At 41.6% G+C, this 19,244-nt stretch overlaps 1 protein-coding gene across 3 annotated transcripts in view; it reads left to right on the forward strand.

Annotated features, from left to right (window-relative positions):
• Window positions 1-1,073: 1,073 nt before the first annotated feature.
• The window catches only part of PLEKHH1 (pleckstrin homology, MyTH4 and FERM domain containing H1), a 53,910-nt gene continuing 35,739 nt past the window's right edge, over window positions 1,074-19,244 (forward strand). For 2 of the 3 annotated variants that reach the window (XM_042813550.1, XM_042813552.1), the window contains exons 1-4: window positions 1,074-1,156; window positions 8,553-8,728; window positions 14,309-14,371; window positions 17,170-17,319. In XM_042813550.1, the coding sequence (XP_042669484.1) occupies window positions 8,603-8,728; window positions 14,309-14,371; window positions 17,170-17,319 (339 nt within the window). In that variant the 5' untranslated portion in view covers window positions 1,074-1,156; window positions 8,553-8,602. Of the gene's footprint in view, window positions 1,157-7,506; window positions 7,544-8,552; window positions 8,729-14,308; window positions 14,372-17,169; window positions 17,320-19,244 lie in introns of those variants that run through there. The other variant, XM_042813551.1, reaches the window with a different exon arrangement.

Raw genomic sequence — 19,244 nt, forward strand, 5'->3', positions numbered from 1 at the left:
GGTAGCTGCATTCAAGAATTTGTTCAGCTATGCCAGTTTGGGAAGGGGAGGCAATGGGCAGTGTATAGCAGAGAGCAGCAACGGGCAGCAACTGGCACTCCCCAGCAGTTTGCCAGCTTGACGTAACAGGTATATGTATTCACATGTCAATATGTATCCACATAAGTGCATGCTATGGGCAAAGCAGCTCGCTAAGTGATGTCCCTAACCTTGAAGAGAATATTCTGTGCACTGCCAGCTCCCAATAGAAATGTTTGTAGCTGCAGGCCGGTGTGTTTTTGCCATCATATGTGAAGTGGCCCGAGTACATGGGAAGGACAGCATCTACTGGCCAGGAGAGCTTTTAGGACACATTTGGTTTTCATCTCTCCCAGTATGAACCCATGCCCTGGGGATGCCTGCAGCTCATGGAGGAGCTCCAGTGGGTGACTCGGCCACGCAGCAGAGGAGGACAGTTAGGCGCTGCGGAGGCCTCGGTGCCCGCACACCTCTTGGTCACTGCTGTGTGAGGAGCTTAGGGCAGCAGCGGGAGACGGGGCTCGCCTCGCCCACAGAACGCTTCAGCGCCTCGGGGCTGCGGACGGTTTGGGAGCACTGGCTTTGAAAGCAGAGAGATGACTACAAGGGGAATTCCAGGTGCCGAAAAGGACGCTCGCAGCCGCCAGGAGTTCTGCACTGGGTGGGTTCCAGCAACTTTTGCCGTTGTCCTACGGCACAACAAGATGGCCGTCCAGCCTGGGCAGCCCCGAGCGGATGGCCGCGGGGAGCCCGGCCCGGGATGCCCTGCCGGTACCGGCACGCTCTCAGCACATTCTATCTCAGAGGCAGCTCCCGAGGGTAGCGGGAAGGGCGGTCGGTCCCGTCAGGAGCAGAGCGCGGCTGCGGCTCCTCTCCCCGGGTCCGCCCCGTCTCCCGAGGCAGGCTGCCCGTCCCACCTGCCCCACTGCCGAACCCGAGAAGGGGTTAAAGCCCGTGGCGGGTGATGTCAGTTCCTGCGCTCCTCTGGAGGGCTGGCTCTGATATTTGAGCCGGTCTCTCCCGCTCGAAGGAGAACGGCGAAGTGCCGAATGGGACAGAAGTCGCGCCGGACACCTGCCTGCACCCCACGGCTGCCCCGACGCTGCCCTGCGCTCGAGCGAGCCCCGCGCCGGGCAAGGTGAGCTCTGGAAGGAGCAGCCTGGGCTCCGTCGCTGCCGAAGGGCAGCCCTCGGGTGGGGAGAGGGCGGTGGAGGTCCAACGGGTCGGTCCGTGCGGAGCTGGCGGGGCTGCCCGCTTGCAGTTGAGCGGAGCGGGGCTGCGGTCAGGAACAGCGGCTCTGGAGGGAGATGCAGCCCGAGGTCAGCTGTATCTGCGTCCTGCCGTCTGCTCGGGCTTTATGGTAATCCCCGGTGTGCAGGGCGAGATCTCGGCAGCAGAATGCGAGAGCCGTGAGCCCCCTTCCTGCCTTGTGACATTTCTGTTCAAGCCACCTTGCGCTCACGGAGAGAGATTTTATTTTTTCCCCTTTGCCAAATGTTTCCCAGTGTACAGCAAGCCCTACCTGCATTTTGTCACCGTGCTTTCTCCGTGCATTCCAGGGCACTTTAGCGAGTGGAAAAAGAGTCTGTGGCTGAACAGATCCAGTGGCCTCGGGGTTAAAAACGTGGGGGTGAAGTTGGCTGTGAGATGGAAAACAAGAAGAAGAGCTGGGTTTTGCCCACTGCCCATACCACTGCCTGCTGCCTGTCTAGAGCAGCGACATAGGAGGAAATTTCTCCGTTCAGTGTTACCTCTGTCATGTTTTTGACGATTCCTTTTTGTACCAAGGTGGTAGCAGACCACGGTTTGGCTCTGATGTTCATGCAGATGCTGGTGCTTTTTTTCCAGCAAGTGCTACGAACTGTGTTCCTTCTGCACTGGGTTCCCCGTGGCAGCCCAAGGAAGCTATTTCCTTAGCTGCCCAAGCACTTGCGTCCGCAATATGGAAATGGTGCTTTGCTTCTCTCATTGTTTGCATGGACTGAACGAGCTGCAAACACTTCACATGTAAATATTGTGTATCTGAAAATGTTCATTGTAATCAGTGACCTTGGATTCTCAGGAGGTTTTTCAGGTGAAAATATATAAAGTCTGAAGTGCCGCTGGATCCAATGTAGAATTCAGAACTTCTAGGATATTGATTGAATCCAGTCTAGAGAACAAAACATTAGTTTCTGCTAGACATTTTAGCTTCATCAGGATCAAACCTTGGGCAATTGCAATTTGTTTTGGTTATAGCATTTGGAATAAAACTGTCCCTAATGATCATCAAAACTTTTATATATGGAAGTCCGAACTGGAAGTTTCACATCTGCATTCAGGTTCAGTTGACTTCGTTTCCTGCAAGATTCTAAGAACTGAGAGTCTCCTTTTACTTTCACTGTAAGTTGTTTACACTCAACACTCTGAAGATGCAGATGCTCTTCAAGAGATGCCTGCATTTAAGAATCAAGTTTTGATGATCTCAGCTTTTCTGAACAATGTGGCTGCTTTCTGTTTCCCACCTCCCCATAGAAAGTATATTGCACCTGAAAGTATGTTTCCTGACTTCTTCCCATGCCAGAGGAAAAAATGTAGAATCAATTTCATATAAGCATATAAATATTGTTCATAAAACTGTATAAATTATCTATCTGATTTGAAAATTACCAATATCTGAACAAAAATCATATCCAAAAACTTAGTGGATCAACATAGTTAAGAGTTCTCAAAAAAAACAACAAAAAAAACCAACAAAAAAAAAAAACCAACAATAAAACAAAACAAAAACTAAATAAATATCATATGAACTCCCATGTTCAATAGGAAGGATTTCATGTCAGTCTGCTAGATTAAAGTTGATACTGTAATTCATAAAGCACAAACTGAATGCTTCTGTTCCAGAGACAAGGTGGGGAGGAGCAGTGTATTCAACAGCAACTGAGAATTCAGAAGTTTGAAGGACAGTTGTTATTTAGCAGATGAAGATAAGAGTGAGGTAGTAGATGTTGTTCCAGAGTGATATGATCACAGAATCACAGAATTGTAGGGGTTGGAAGGGGCCTCCAGAGGTCATTGAGTCCAACCCCCTGCCAAAGCAGGTTCCCTACAGCAGGTCGCACAGGGAGGCATCCAGGCAGGTCTTGAACATCTCCAGAGAAGGAGACTCCACCACCTCCCTGGGCAGCCTGTTCCAGTGCTCCGTCACCTCACTGTAAAGAGGTTCTTGTGCACATTTGTGTAGAACTTCCTATGCTGCAGTTTCCAGCCGTTTCCCCTTGTCCTGTCTCCACTCACCACTGAAAAGAGTCCGGCCTCGCCATTCTGCCCCCCACACCTTAGATATTTATAGACCTGGATCAGGTCCCCTCTCAGTCTTCTTTTCTCAAGGCTGAACAGACCCTGCTCACTCAGCCTTAAATGATTTATTTCTCTGAAAAGGTGCAGCTTTTACTAGAGAGAAGAAGATTTAAACCCAATCTCTGGTCTTCTGAAATCATTTGATAGGATGACACTTGGGAAAATGATTAGCAAATGCTGAGAAAATGGGGATTAATATAAGAATGATAAGGGGCGCGAAGAAATGATGGAAGAGAATGTGACACTGTGCTGAAGAGGGGATGTTGAAAGGCATTTTATTGGAAGAGTTGAATGGGGTTTAGTAAAGAATGAAGTGAATGCTAATGGAACAAAATAAAATTGTGCATTAGCTGTAGTAACAAAATGTATAGAAAGCCTGGGAGGTCACTGGTTAGAAACAGCAGAGGAGGAAAATGTGTGAATATACCTATTGATCACAGGATAAAAATGGGCCTGCTAAAATTTGAAATAGACTGCAGTACGGAGATCCTTGACCTTGCAGAAATCTGGTGCAGACCTGTGCTTTATTAATCTATTCCAGGATCTCTGTAATGAGACCCCCCACATTCTTACATCTGGCACTTGTGAAGGAAGGCTAGCTCCGATTCCTCTGCTCTGACAATGTTGCCTTGTCTGCGGGTGTTGACCACCAGTGCAATATGGTCATAAAAAGGCAAATGTGGTCAGGTGTGGTATTCTCTAGGAGAATTATTGTCTTCACAGAAAGCTTTGGTGACACACCGCCTTCCAGCTGCAGTTGTGGTCACCTGTACATGAAGGGGAGTGAGAAAGACAAAAGCCACCTCTTATATGCACTGAAGTTGGAACAGGTGCAGAAGGAGGTGGTAAGCTTTTTAGAAGACTGCAAGAGCTCCTTATCTCTGGCCTTGTAAAATGAATTTTCTAAGGAGACGCTTTTGCTATCTATGAATGTACCAAGGGGCAAATACGAGGGAGGGGGGGGGGAAAAATGAGTTAGGCTGAAGGACAATATTTTGCAAGAATGAACAGATACAAGCTAGTTATGATTACATTTATGCTGGTAATTACAAGGCGGCTCATTAGAGGGGTGAGGTTTTAGAACAGGAATAGTGGGAGCAAAAATGCCTGTGTGGTTCTAGGGAATGGCTATGTTTATTTACAAAAGGGATTACATGATGCCACTGTCCACAGTTTAGAGGGAATGAGTCTTACAGACCTGGGACACCTCTCCTAGTCTCAGACTTAGATCTGGGTATTTTAGATCAGCCAGCAGTTTTGGTCTAGCTGAGGAAGTTACTTTTGCTCTGACATAAACTGTGCAGTAAATCAGGTTCATTGACTATCAGTGGACTTAAACTGTATGAAAAAAGACTAAAATATCTTTGTGCCTATATGAAAAAATTCATTTGAGAGCTGAAGTATTACATCCAGAGCAGAGGTGCCAGTAAAAAGAATTAGTGTTGTAGGATCCTTCCACAACTAGTGTATTTCTTTTGGCTTGAGAATGGCTGATACCTGTAATTGAGATTGAAATCCTACACTCTTGTGAAGTGTGTGAAAGCCTAGTTAAATGCCTGGCAAGGAACTGGGGCTAGAGATTCTAGTAATTTGCTGGGCTGGACTGTGGAAAAGACAAGTCTGTATTTCTATAAGCTGTACTGGTACTTGCTGAAGAATGCTGGTTTTCCTTCCTAAAATTTTTGTTTATTTGCTCCTCGTCCCCTTTTCCACCTCCCAGCACGTTGCCTGGAAAACTTCCTACTACTGAAGAAAACTACCTGCCTACAAAATAACTAACAGCTGCTGTATGTAGCTAAAGGGGATAAAATGTGCCTTCCTTTATTCATCTATGTACCTGCTGTTCTGAATTAAGTGGCCTGCTGTTTTATGTGTGCTTACACTATTACATATACTTGGGGTAACTTCAAGCTCTCCTACCTGCAAAATATGAGCCAGCTGTGCTGAAGAGCAGATACAACCAGAGGGACATCTTAAGCATTCTCACCTTACAAAGTCAGATGTACAAGCAGTAAGGCTGAGTGACTTCACTGCTCTTTCCCAAGTCTTGGCCTGTTGCTTTGGCCCCAACTCAGGGAAGCTCTGAGTTTGCCCGTGAGCAGGTGAGAAGTCCCTTTAAGTTTGAGATTCATTGTTTTAATGAAGCTGATGAACTAATAACTATTTTGGCTTTGCAAATGTTTGTTCTTGTAGTGTTGCACAGCTTGTTGCTGGGCTGTACACATTCATTTGGTATTATAATGTCTGCTAACGCTCAGCCACTTCTCATTTTGATTAAAGGCACTATCATTATGCACATCTTACATAATCTGTGCCCATTTTAAAACAAAACAAAACTTCTAAACAGTTACCGAGTAACAAAATTAAACAACCACAGCTTTCTCCACTTTGTGGAATTACAACTCTTGATGTCTTCAACATCTTCAGTTTTGTCTTCAGACATCGCTTGTTCCTAGCTAGGTCTATCTCTTTGTTTTAATGAAGTGCTTGTTTAGATAATCTTCCACTGTCTGTCATCTTCACAGGATGTCTGATGGCTGCAGAGATTGGTCAAAGTGAAATGTTTAAGCTGCAGTAAAAATGATGTTCAGAGCACAGAGGCTGTGTTTTCTGTCCCTCACTGCCTGTGTTCTGTTACAGTAATGTAAAACAAATGTGGAAACAAAATGCTCTGCATATGATGTTTCAGTCTGAAGACACCCATATGATGCTTGTAGTCACTAAAGCCTGCTTTCTGTGGCACAGGAACAGATATAGTAAAGGTGGAGCTTTTGGAGTGCTTTAAATCTTAGCTTAGATTGTTCAAAATGTTCAAGATAATGGACTTGTTGTCACTGACCTTGCTCAGACTGGGGAGGATGAAACACAGAAATAAAGAGGTCAGCAATAGAATTGACAATAGTAGAGCATTCAAGTCTCTTGACTCCTTGTCAAGATGGATGTCATTTCCAGCAGTGATGATGGAGACAGGCTGCCTCTGGACAAGGAACTTTGGACAAACTGACCACAAGCTGCTTGCTTGTCTGTGCTGAAGAGATGGACTATCTGTCACAGCAGCATGTGTGAGCAGGAATACGTGATTCCTCTTGCTGCTGTTGACATGGAGGAAATGAGGGATTGAATGGTGCTGCAGTGGGGGATGGGGGGAGGCAAGGAAAAAGAGCTCTATGTCCCAAAGCTGCACTGATGCTCTCCTATCTGCATCTTGGAAATCCACATCATATTCTTTCTCCTTGTTAGCTTTTTTCCTGCAAGCTTGTATATAGAGATGCTCAGGTCACCTGAAGTAGGTTTTGGTTTAAAAAGCTGCAACTTCTTTTCTTGGTAGCCTGTACACAGAGCAGCAAACAAGCTTTCAGTGCATGGATTCTCTGTGTATGCTTCTTTGTATCTTTTTCATAAGCAGTACTGTCCAGCAGTTTGCATTTCCATTCTTCCGCAAGCTTCATTTTAGTCAGCAAGTGTGAATAAGGACTTACAGTGCTTTTTGCTTCCTAGGTCTTTTTGTTGGATAAGGTCTTCTGATATTATTTCAGAGTCTGACTGAAAGCATGGAATATGTCATGTTTCTAATGCGAGTGCACTTTTTGCATATTCATAGTTTTCAGATATACTGCTGCCAAAAGAAAAAAAAAAAAAAAGTTCTAGAAATGTATTTATTGGAAAATAATATGAAAGGGCTGTAAACATAGGAAAAAACAAATTCCTGGTTTTTGACCGTGGTTAACTTTAAAAGATTTGTCCACTCAACCCAGTAGGTTCTTTCCATCTCTTGTTTCTGGAATTCAGCATTAAATGTGTACCTGGAGAGTTAAACAGGAACACGATGTGTGTAGAAGAATTATCTGCGTTGAATGTGTCTTGAGTAACTGTGTCTAGTTCTTCCAATGTTCAAGGCTTTCTCCTCTACTCTCTGCAGTGCTCGATAACGTTAGAAGCATGGTTGTGTTGTAAAGGTTTGTGTTTTTAACCTGAGTCTTGAATGAGAAAATGTACAAGCTTTCAGGGTTTCATGTTGTGTAACTTTGTTTCTTCTGATTTTTTGTTTATCCCTGTCTGTAGGCAGGTCCTATAGCAACATCAAATATGCCAAACTGGTGGAGAGGAGTCCTGCCCAGAGTTCGGGCTGTTCAAGGCTAGAAAAGTTTATTTTATGATATGACAAAACGTGGATGCCAGCTGGCTGGTAAGGAGAGCACAGACCTTACAAAGCACAAGAGAATCTCTAGCTCCTCCTTAGGCCTTGTGTCCAGCTCTGCTGTCAGTGCTGAGCAGCATGTGCATTGCCTTACATTTTCCAGAGAGAGAGCAGGACTTGAAAAGTCATTCTGAGACTTAGAGCTGATAGGACAGCTCACTGTCTTTTTCAGACGGGAAGAGGAATTCTTGAGATTAACTAAGAATTGGATGCAATTTGTGGACAGTGTTACTTCATATGTCACTTTCTCTTAACAGTCTACATGATGTAAGACACTGGTGTCTCAAACTGGTAATGAGTGAGCTATATTTTAAAAGTTTTATTGACTTGAGAGTTTGCAACCATACTGGTATGAAGAAGGTGGGGGAAAAAACACTTCTAGTTCATAGGAAAAGGCTGAGCAGGGCTGTAAGGATGGCAAAATGGCTGTGAAATTTGCAGTGTGATGCACTAGCAAATTATTTAGTCTAAAGGTAAAAGTTTATTTGAATATTTATCTGTTACCCATTAATGAATGTCGTTTGTATGATTAAATGCTTCACTATGCTCATCTGTAATATCTGTAGCTGCATGCAGCTGTGCTCTTTCATTTTCTAGATTTCCACCCTCTTCCAAATGCAGCTGTGTCTGTCGAAGATATCGCTGCTCACTAGAGTTCATCCCTGCTCATCAGCTAGAAACCATCATTCTCTCCCCACTGAGAGGGTGATGAGGGCAAGTTCTCCTGAGTTCACATAATTACCCACATCCTGACCATTAGCAAGGTCAGCGCAAGTTGGTTTACTGTTGTATGATCAGTTTATCCATAACAGCACTAGAAAGAGAAACTTCTGGCAGAGGGCATGTCTATAACTTGGGATAGCACCACTTCATAGTCGGCTTGTGGAAGAAATCACCTTTGTTCCCAGTCCTATTGACTAAACTGAGGAAGACTAGGCCTAAGGAATGAAAAGTTTGCCAGTTTAAAATGCTGTTTTTTTCCCCTTCTTTTCTCTAGGATTTTTAGAGCACCAGAGAAGGTATCCCAGGTGAACAAATAACTTCACAATGGCTGAACTCACAGAGGAGAGAGGCAGCTGTATGGACTGGCAAAAGCGATGCCTTGCATTGGAGTCCCAGCTCTTCAAATTCCGCTTGCAGGCAAGCAAGATCCGAGAGCTGTTAGCTGAGAAGGTGAGACAGTGGTGACTTCGGCTTCATTCTGAATTATAGCAGGAAAGCAAAAGTTCTCTAAATACTGACCCATCAGGCAAAGTCCTATCTGCAGTAGGGATCTCTTTCTGATTTACACTTAGTCATTTCACTTTTCTTATATCTCTTGAGGTACAGGGATGTTGCCATAGTGGTATTGTTGTCAGCAACTGCGAGACTGTGACTAAAACTGTGTTTAAAACTGCAAACTGTGACTAAAATGGTGTTAGTGAAAATAAGTACTTGGATTTGTTTGTTGGAAAATCACCAGATATTCTGACTACTGGAAAACACCATAGCGAGATTCTGGACCTCTAATGTGTGAGGCAGCTACAGAGCAAAGGTGGATTCTTGTAATTATAGTAGTAGGTTTGGCAATAGAAAAGCTTATAAGATGAGAAATTATACTGTAAGACTGGGCAGTGGTACATGTATTGCCATAATGTTAGAATAATATTGCATAACCAGTCAAAACATTCTGGAGATGCTGAAGATTAGAACTAAGATGCTTTTCAAGATCACAATGTTAGAAATTTGCAGAGTATCTCGTTTTGAGGCAACTCCTACCAAACTCATTGAAGTGCTTTATATGAACTTGCCTGCAATCTTAGGGGAGAGGAGTAGCAAAGATTAGAGATTTTGATATAGGTATTTTTGGTGGGGATTTTGTTTGTTTTATTTGTTTTTGTCTGATTGTTTGTTTCCACCATGGTGTACATTTTCTTTATCTCAAAATAGTTTACGTTTCAATTTGAATTCAAGCTTTTTCATTAAGCTCTAATTTGCACATTATCCAAGTTTGTAATTCACTGTGGAGTTCCTTGTTTCAAAATGTGACTTACAATATTTCAGTCCAGTTAAAGATTATTCAGCCATTCAATCGCTGTTATTAAAGTGAGTACGATTCCTTTCAGTCGTGCTTTGCTAATAATAATAAAAGTTGAAATCTTTGTGACTGAATGCAGTTTACTCTGAATGCTTTTAGGCTATACCTGATGATAGATGTGCTCCATTTTGGGTTATGTAACTTCTGTGCGTTTAAGCCTGCCTGGTTTGTCTTTATTTGTTGTGTTTTTAAATGACAACAACTTCAGAGGGGAGTGATTTTTATTGTTGCTTTCAGTCTAATTACATTTCCACTAATGCTTTACACTTTATGTGAGACAGTGATTCCACCTCCCGTATTGTTTTAAGAAATAATGCAATTCTAGTACCCTGTTCATCTTTTGAAGGTAGATTTGGAGGTGGACCTTAGATATTGTTTGCCTTTGAGAATGTTAAAAGTAGTCATAAAGTTGATTTAGACAAAAGAGTGTAAGAATCATGTATGCATGTGGTGCAAGTCTAGTAACAACAACTGTGATGTGCAGCACTCCACAGACTCCATAATGCAGGAGAAGTAGCCATGTGCTTTGTTAACTCTTGACTATCCTCCAGAACACAGAGAAACCCATCTATCAATATTTTGGAGAGCAAATTTGGCAGGCACCTCTCGGACTGTCTGTTTAGGGATGTCTGTGAGCCACAGCAGAGAACAAAATTGTAATCAGCTGTGTGGGGCTGCTCAAGGAAGGGGCTCTATGACAATTCACCCATCCATTTGGTCAAAGCAACATTCTCTCTGTTAAAATTAAGGATCTGCTTGGTTCAGTGGTCAGGTTACGCTGTAACTATGCGTATAGCACCCTGTAGGCTCATTTGGAGGGTCAAAGAGCTATCAGGCTTGCAGTTTCCTACTCTGAATGTCATACAGGAAGGGCAGAGCACCAGCGAATGTGGGTCAGTTCGTGTCCTCTCCTGACACAGGTGGACTCAAGAACCTAGAGCAGGCGCTCAAGCACGTGATGTTCCCACTGCACAGTTGATGGCAAGTCTCCTCTGTCTCAGGTTCCCAACTGTTCTGCAATTACTTCCTCAGAGGTTTATTTCTCTTCCCTACAGGCCCCATAGTATGTCAAGGTTCCTGTCCACAGTGCCTCCTTCTACTCAGATAGGTAGTGATGCAGAACCAAAAAAGATGCATGTATTACACCTTATAATGCCAATTCCAGGGATTTTTATCTATAGCATAATATCTAGAGATACTATCTATATTTTTATTCTATAGCAACTGTGATTGTTTATAATTGGGTCCATCTGTGAGAATGAAGAAATACAGACATTTTTGAAATTATACTGCATTTCTTACGAGTTTTGAGGGAAGATAGAGAATCTCGAGAAATGGACACCATTTGAAACTGTGAGGCCAACCTGTGGTGCTCCTGAGAACCCCTGATATGGTTTTAGCAATGGGATTTTTTTAATATTTTTTATTTTTTTATTTTTTATTTTTTTTAAATCAAACATGGCTTTGTCAGGGAAAGCTAGTGATTGAAGGCTTGGAAACCTGATTCTCAACTTTAAATCATTCTTCAACTAATTTTTGGATTTAAAGGCATATTTTACTATTTTAACTCAAAAAACTAAATTAAAAAAAAAAAAAAAATCACTCGTAGTACAATGCATGCTAACATTTTAAATCCTTCAGATTCTTAAAATCCGCTTAGACAAAATAATCTAGATCACTGTTCAGAACAAGAAGAATTTTAAACCCAGCAGTTTAACTGCCAGCACCGCAGTTCACACGGCGTGAGTTGCCACATCAGTAACCTGGGCTCAGATTTCCAGCAGCACTGCTTGGGTTGGCCCACGCCTGGCTGCAGGTGAGCATGCCAAGGTGCCTCAGCACAGTGCCCCAGGCAGCACTCTGCTGTCCTCCTGCACTCCCCTAGCATGCAATAGCCATGAATGCCCACTTGGTTCAGCCATCAGCAGGGGCCCGTTTTCTCTGGAATCAGCTAGTTATTTCCATTCTGGCTGCTCTGCTGGTGAGTGACACTGCAAGCTGTTGTCTTGGCAGCACAACGACCTGGTTACAAGTGAGCTCTTGAAGAGAACAAGAGGAAATTGAGGCTGAAACATGCATGAACTTTTTTCTACTTAGTTTTATTTTGCATGTTCTGAGCAGTCAGGAGAGAGAAAGCCTATCTGAATGGCAAATAGAAGGATCTTTTGCAGCTTTTAAGGGCCATCTGTCTAGCTTCTACCAGTTTCTGTACTAATTCGATAAAAATGAACACTTAAAAAAAGCCTCTTTTGTCTCATGCAATGAGGGCTGTACAACTGGGCCTGTTTCTCTCTTCATGCAAGCTAGTGTATGGGAGAAGAGTGACTTGGATTTGCTTTGCCACTAATTTTTTTCTATGTGAACTGGGTCAAGTTATTTAGTAGCATTTGTCAAATTATAAAGCATTTTGAATGAAAGGACCCATGTAAATACCGAATATTACTATTAGTTCATTGAGGGATTTGAAAGAGCGTTACAAGCATGGATGTATTAAAATTTAATGTTCTCCAGTGAGATAGTTGGCACCAGGGATGGGTGAAGTAATCATTTTCGTCTACAAGAAATACAGTGGTTACTTAACAGTTCATAGTAGGGCAACCCAACAAAGTAGTAGAGGAAGTTAAGAAAAGTGCAAGTTCATTTAAGGTTACAGAGGGGATTAGGGTGACAGGATGTAATTGATTTGTCTGGAACTTAGCCAGATCATCTTGATTGCACAAGAAGTTTCATAACCCTTTAGTGATCAGGAATGGTCCCAACATACTTAATTCATTTTATCCTGATCAAGAACCAGGACAACTACTAATAAAAAACAAATTGTCTTGAGGCTGGAACAATAAAGTATTTTTCTTTCAGCCAGAACAATGCTGCCTTTTTAAAATAACTTGAGCCTTTCATGGAGATCTCCCATTGTGAAGAATCCAGTTGTACATCTAAGAGAATAGCCTTTGGGGAAAAGTCTACAGATTCATCCAAACTGCGATTAGAATGTAGCTCCCATCATTTCATGAGAAAACTAAAAGAAACTGACTTAGAATCTACTGTTAGAAACAGCCTTTGCTTTCTAAAGTGTATTACGTTTCTAGTTCGCATGACTTTTGCAGGCACAATTGCTATTACCTGTCTACGGTGATTGCTATTCCAAGACTGACAGAAAAATGCCTGAGGAGACCACTATTCCTAATGGACAAAGGCTTGTGCCCAGACAACTGCTGTAATGTTAACTGTCTAGACCTCAGTCTCTTAAGTTTCTCAAATACTCTGCCTTTTCTAGGACTTCAGCTGTCTGGGTAATCTTTCGTAGCATCTCTCTTCTCTGCCAAGGAAGTGCCCTCAATTATTTGGAGATTAAGCTCCATGAACTGTGCTGTCCTTGAATGCTATACTGAAAAAAAATAAAAATAATAATAATCAGATAGGTATCTGATAGGTATCTACATGTGGCACTTTTTAACTTCCATAGTGTGCATTCCTTTGTCATGGCATTTTTTAGTTACATGATCACTGATGTGTCTATGTGCATATAATTCTGATAAGTTTTTCAGTAGGTATCAATTTGCTCTTTTTGATTAACATATGAAGAGGAGTCTTGTTGCCATCTAAAGGATGGTAAATGAAAACATAGAAATACTGACATCTGCCTTCAGGGTAATCAACTCAAGATGAATGAAGTTCCCTTTCCAAAAGTGTTGATACTGTTCCAATAGTGTCCAACTTGACTTTTATCCAGAGTCGTAAAATGTATCAAAGAGAAGTTCAGTTTCCCTTATAGTCAAGTTTCCTGCTTGAGGCATGATTCTTTTAATTTACTGAAGCTATTTCTTTTTCATTCTTTCATGAGTAAAACACTAGTAAATGCTGAAAATTCAGTGTAGCTCAATGGCTGAAACTTAGTGATATAGGTATTACTGGACTAAAACCTGAGACCCATCAAATAGGGGTGAGGATGGAAGATGACCTTGCAAACATCAAATGAAATCCTACTGCTATTTAAAAATAAACACATGAAAACAGAGGTGTGGGGGAGATTATTGTTAAGTTGTTAGAAGAACACTGAATGCATCTGTATTTCACAAGTAATGAAGCTATTTGTTTACCTGTAGATCATGTTTCAGTAGAAGCAATGCTCAGATTAAGTACCATTAGTTTGCAAAGTTCTTTAAAATGAAAACTAAGAACATTCATAATCCTATCAGATACAAGTCTAGGATACTTCTGAAGCTAAACCAAAATATTCATTGATTATAAAGGGACATAATAGAGAACCTTCTGAGGGACTTCCAAGGTGTGATTATTTTCTTCACCATCATAAATTTGAGATGAAATGAAAACAGGAAAAAACTGTGAACTGTAGGCAGGCTTCTTGCAGGAACAGCCTATGGCACATAAATTGTAGAGATGAGATCAAGGATTTGGAACTATTTTCTTGACCCATGTAATGAATGATGAAGCTCACTAACGAGGAAACATTTCCAGTAAATTCAGACTGGGGCAGATGACTGAGAAAGGTCAAAGGATTTTTTCCGCAGTCCAGAGTTGACCAGTTAACCCAAGAGATGCCAAAAAGCTGTGACCTACCTAAGGAATGGAAGGTTTGAATTCTAACAAATAAATCTCCAGGTGATGATTATTTCTTTCCCCCTCCCCTCTTCCCTACTTCTTTTCTGGCTCTGAAGATGCAAGAATTGGAACAGAGGGTGATAGAAGCAGAACAAAGAGCTGAGGATGCAGAGAAACAGGTAAGATGTTCTCTTATGTTGCTCTGGTGCAAGCCAAATAGGAACTTACTCTAAACTCCCTCCAGTTTAGCATACAGACAGCACCTTGTACTATACTAGGGAACATTGATTTACCACCCTAAATGGATATTCAGGTCATATTTCCTGGTCTTTGAGTCTAAACTATGAACAGCTTCCCAAATGCGTCCACATGAAGTGAAAACCAGTTCTTTATATATGTCATTCTACTTTACAGCCTTTACCTCCTCACTTATGACAGGCACACTAATTTTAGGAAAAGCTAGGGGATGTAGTACCTCAGGATTAAACTGCAGAGATAAAGCTGTCTGGCAGGTCCTCAGAAAATAAATATATAGGCAGTACTGGTAGAGAAACGTCTAGAAGTAGAAAAGTTCTGCAGAAGAACCATTGCATCTCTGCAAAACCAATCAGTTATTTTAGTCTTTCTTCTCATCAGTAATTGCACTAAATGAGACAGAGAAAAGCAGTAAGAGCAAGATATGATGCACTGTACTATAGCCATTGGAAAATTAGGTGTGTTTTCTAAGCTAGTACTTCTGTGTTCCTCGAGTAATGGCTAAGTAGATAGAAAGGCTTCATGCTTGTGGACAAAGAATAATGTAACTTTAGGAAGCATATTATTATACAGTCTGCACTGTAAAACACAATTGTATTGTAACACAAGCCAGGAAGGGCCAGGCGGCTTGGGCTCCTGCATCACTGCAAGCAACAGCTAAATGGAGGCTTTGAATTGAACCAGCTCCCTCCAGGTGGTCAAAAACTACAGGACTGAGCATAGCGTCAGAGATTAAAGCATAGAACTAAGAACCATCCAAGATGGTTGGGAATGGCTGTCAAGCATTTTGGCAGTAAAGGATTGAACAGACTGTTATAAGCACTGGAAAACACCACCTCAGAATTAGGAACTTCCATCTGTAAAATGTAGTTTTGCAAACCTACATCAGTTCTGTATTAATGGTGAGATTTCCTTATTCTGACCAATTTAAATGTAGGAAGGATACTAGCTGCATGCTGTTGGCCTCTAGGCAAGATCAGTCAATCGTCAACCAAGAACAAGAATTGTTCATGAGAGTAATATCAATAAGTTCACACAAAAACAGATGAACAAAGGTAATGTTGACTGTTACTGCATCAGGAATAGCATCCGTGATATAGGAAGATGCAATGATACCAAGAGGCAGATGTAGAAAGTCAAATCCAAGCCAGGGAATGAGCAAAACAGTACTTGACTGGGAAGGTGTAGAAGGGGCACCCTAAGGCAAATGAAGGTTCTGCAGCTTTGTATAGGGTACTTCCCAAAGACCAGCAACCTTCAAAGCTATATAGTCTGCCTTTCTAGCACTTTGGCCCCACGTGGAGAAATGTTGCTAGAGGCATTCCTTGCTGCTACCTAACAGCCGGAAGATACAACAGAATAGAGTAGGGCCATTCCTTTCAGCTAACAAATGTATTTCTAATGAATGAGAAGCAGCTTACAAATGAGAGGGCTCTGCATCAAGTGTAAAATCCCTTGTTTTCTTTCACTCCGGGATTCTGAGGGATTGGATTTGTTAATTCAATGGGCTCCCTGAAGCTGCCAACCTCAATTAAAGAAATCATGTATTTGCAGTCCCCACTCTGTGCCTTTAGCACAGAGTCAACATTTGGGCATCATAGAGAAAGAAGGAGCCATCTTTTTTTTTTTTTTTTTTTTTTACTATAATCACCCTAAACTCTAATGAAAACATCTGACTCAGCAGGGTCAGTTTTCTGGCTCAGATATTGAGTGCCTACCTTTCTTACTCAGAATGAGTAAGAGGCATTGTGCTTCTCTGCTTAACATAGACAGAAGACCAAAATGCAGCTGCCAGTACGAGGTGCAGTCTGTTCAACAGAGCATGAATAACTCACTTGCACAGGCCCTGTGAAGTGCCCATCTTCTGTCTTTCTGGTTCCAAACTCAGGGCAAATTAACAGTACTTGGAACTGGTTATTTTGCAGATTCAGTCTGTCTGGAATGCACTGGAGTCAGATATCTTCTTGTTGTTAAATACTACATTTAACATTTGAATTAAGCTAGCAGAAATCCACTTTAGGAATGGAAGATTTATAATCCACTGCATTACAATGAAGTAGAGATTAAAAAAAGACTGGGATATTGAGATATTGATTTTGAAGAAAGTGAAGTTTACAAAATCAATTAAAAATTTAGAAGGCTCCAGCAGCAACTAAATTTTAAAGCATTGAAACCTGTCAGTAGCGAGGGAGCACTACATTGTTTATCTCAGCAGGAGAATCACCAAGTGTTGGCACTCACAGGAGCTCAAGAGTAGGCAGATCTATAAAAATATGCTTGCCAAATTGTCAGAAGTTACCAAAACAGTATCTTAAGCTGGAGATCATAGAGAAAAGTTGTTCTGGTGTATACTTCGGTGCTGAATGGGGTTAAAAAACTGGCTGTAGTATTGCAAAGGAGGAAAACGTGGTGTACCTTGCTTAAATATCTGTACGGACTGTAGTGCCTGCACAGTCTCTCTGATTGATAACATGTAAGTATGTAACCATTCACAGTGTGTTTGTGTTCATTTTCCAGTTTGCAGCTGTTACACCTTCTGCAGTGCAAACAAATGGACAATATCCTTATTGTAAACACTAGTTAAGGTTTTTCCTTCCTATTCTGACTACAAAAATATGAAATAATAAATATTCTGTGAGTAAGGGTCTTACCACTAAACAAGCAGCTCCTTCATTTGCCTTTTTTTTTTTTTTTTTTGTTCTCCCTCTGATTGTCCTTACAGGTCAGAGTTATGGGAGAGGAGATAAAACTAGCCAACATGAAGACTAGTGAATCAAACAGCACTCTGTACAGGAAATATCAAGAGCTGATGAGTACAGTGCAAAGAAAGGAAGATGTGATTAGCAGACTGGAGACACAGTTAGCAAAACAGGTAAAGGCCTCTTCTGCACGCAGATTTGTAGACTTCATGAGCTGGAGGGACTTTGTAACATATGGTTCAAAGGTACAGCTTGTCTCCATTACACATTAGCCTCTTGCAGAGGATCTGAAGGTAACTCAAATGATGTCTTCCTCAGTGAGATTTTTCTTCTTCCTTTCTCTTTTCAGACAAACCCTTCATTCAGCCCCAGTAGCACTTGTCTCTTCATTACAAAAGATTAATAGATATCATTCAAGGGCTTACAGTACTGTTGAATCAGTGGTGAGACCCTAAATTGTAATGCTCAAATCTAGGTATTTGTCTGGCTTCCTAGCATGTTGATTGCTCTACAGATTCATTGCAGGGCTCATCTCTGACTCAGTGTGGGCTGCATCTTGGGAAGGGGCTTTTCCTAGTCTTCAGGGATTCTTTGACACAGTTGTTATCTTGCCAGATGCCTTCAGTATAAAAGACAACCTCTTAGCCTTTTCCATTCTTATTTGGTGGATGACAGGAGCTAAACTGACAGCAGAAATTTCAGCTGTTGTAAAGGCCTTGGCCCTGTAGTCTGCTTTATAATATGAGGAATGAGATAATCTTATATTACTAAATAAATCACTTTCTTTTTAATGGAAACTCCTTATCAGAATTTTACTTGGAAAATTTTGGTGTTTGAGTTGCACTTTCAATTTAACTAATTGATAAATAATTCAAAATCAAAGTAGATTGGTAAGCTGTTGGTACTTACTGAGTGTGTGGAGGTCAGGCACCAGTCTCTGGTTTCAGGTCACTTCCCTGCTCCATCTTACTCAGAAACAACATAGCTGAAGTTTTTCTTCTGGAAGAAAAACAAGACATTGAGAAGGAGCTATAAGAGTGATCAAAGTCTAGAAGCAGTCATTGCAATCAAAGATGAAAGAAATTTTGATTTACCCATAAATACAAGGTGTGATTAAAATAAATAAACAGAAGTTGGAAAAGCATTTCTGTTAGCAGAAATCTTTTTATTCCAGCAAAAAGAGGACAATTTCAGACAAGTAACACTCTCTCTGGGTCACTGGTTTAATTTCAAAGTGGAATGAGATAGTGGGAGTTTTGGAAGTTCATATGTTGCCATTCTATTTGCTTTCACCAGGTTGGGGAAAGCTGTAGAGTTCACAGTATTAATAAAAGGACACTGAGGTCATGTCTGCACCACACAATAGCATGGGACATAATGAATCCCTAACTGCTCCTGGATATTTAGGCACAATAACTACATCTGTGGGTGCTGTGCCTGAGCAAATTGGTTCTGCTTGGAGACTGGGCTTAGTAAGCTCTGTCACAATGCTGTCATAATGTTGCTAGTCTGGTTTAGGACCCTAAATGAAATACTGGTTTTGTACTTCACTGTGTAGCATAGCAGTATTCTGAATCACTTGTCACTTGCTTCCTGAATTATTAGGGATTCAAAAGCTATATGATGTTTATTCAGAGGACTATAGTAAATCCACTGTATTTGTTTGATCATTTCAGATCAACAGTCACCTATAATATTATGACTCTAGCAAAGACTGGCACCTGATAATTAGGAACACACACAGCCATGTTCAGAGAGAAAAAAAACTAAATAAATCCTCCTCTTGAAGCATGTGATTAGATTACTTTTATTTCATTGTGCTCTACTACAAATTTTATTGCTGCCCATAGTGTTGCTAGGGTCTGTTTTAAGGTCAGGAAGCTCATTTGAATAAAAGCATTTAAATGTGCATCTATGGTGACTGAAAACATGCAGTGATTAAGAGTGATGCTAAGATGTGGCAACTTAATGAACTCCACATAAATACAGTGGTTCCAGTAACTGAACTTATGTTCTTCAGGGTTGGTTTTTTTTTTTTTTAAAAAAAAAAAAAAAAAACAAGGGGGGGGGGGGGGGGGGGGGGGGGGGGGGGGGGGGG

Source organism: Centrocercus urophasianus, unplaced genomic scaffold (genome assembly GCF_019232065.1).
Source record: "Centrocercus urophasianus isolate 14NV4802_14NV808 unplaced genomic scaffold, USGS_Curo_1.0 seq_14, whole genome shotgun sequence".
NCBI lineage: Eukaryota > Metazoa > Chordata > Aves > Galliformes > Phasianidae > Centrocercus > Centrocercus urophasianus.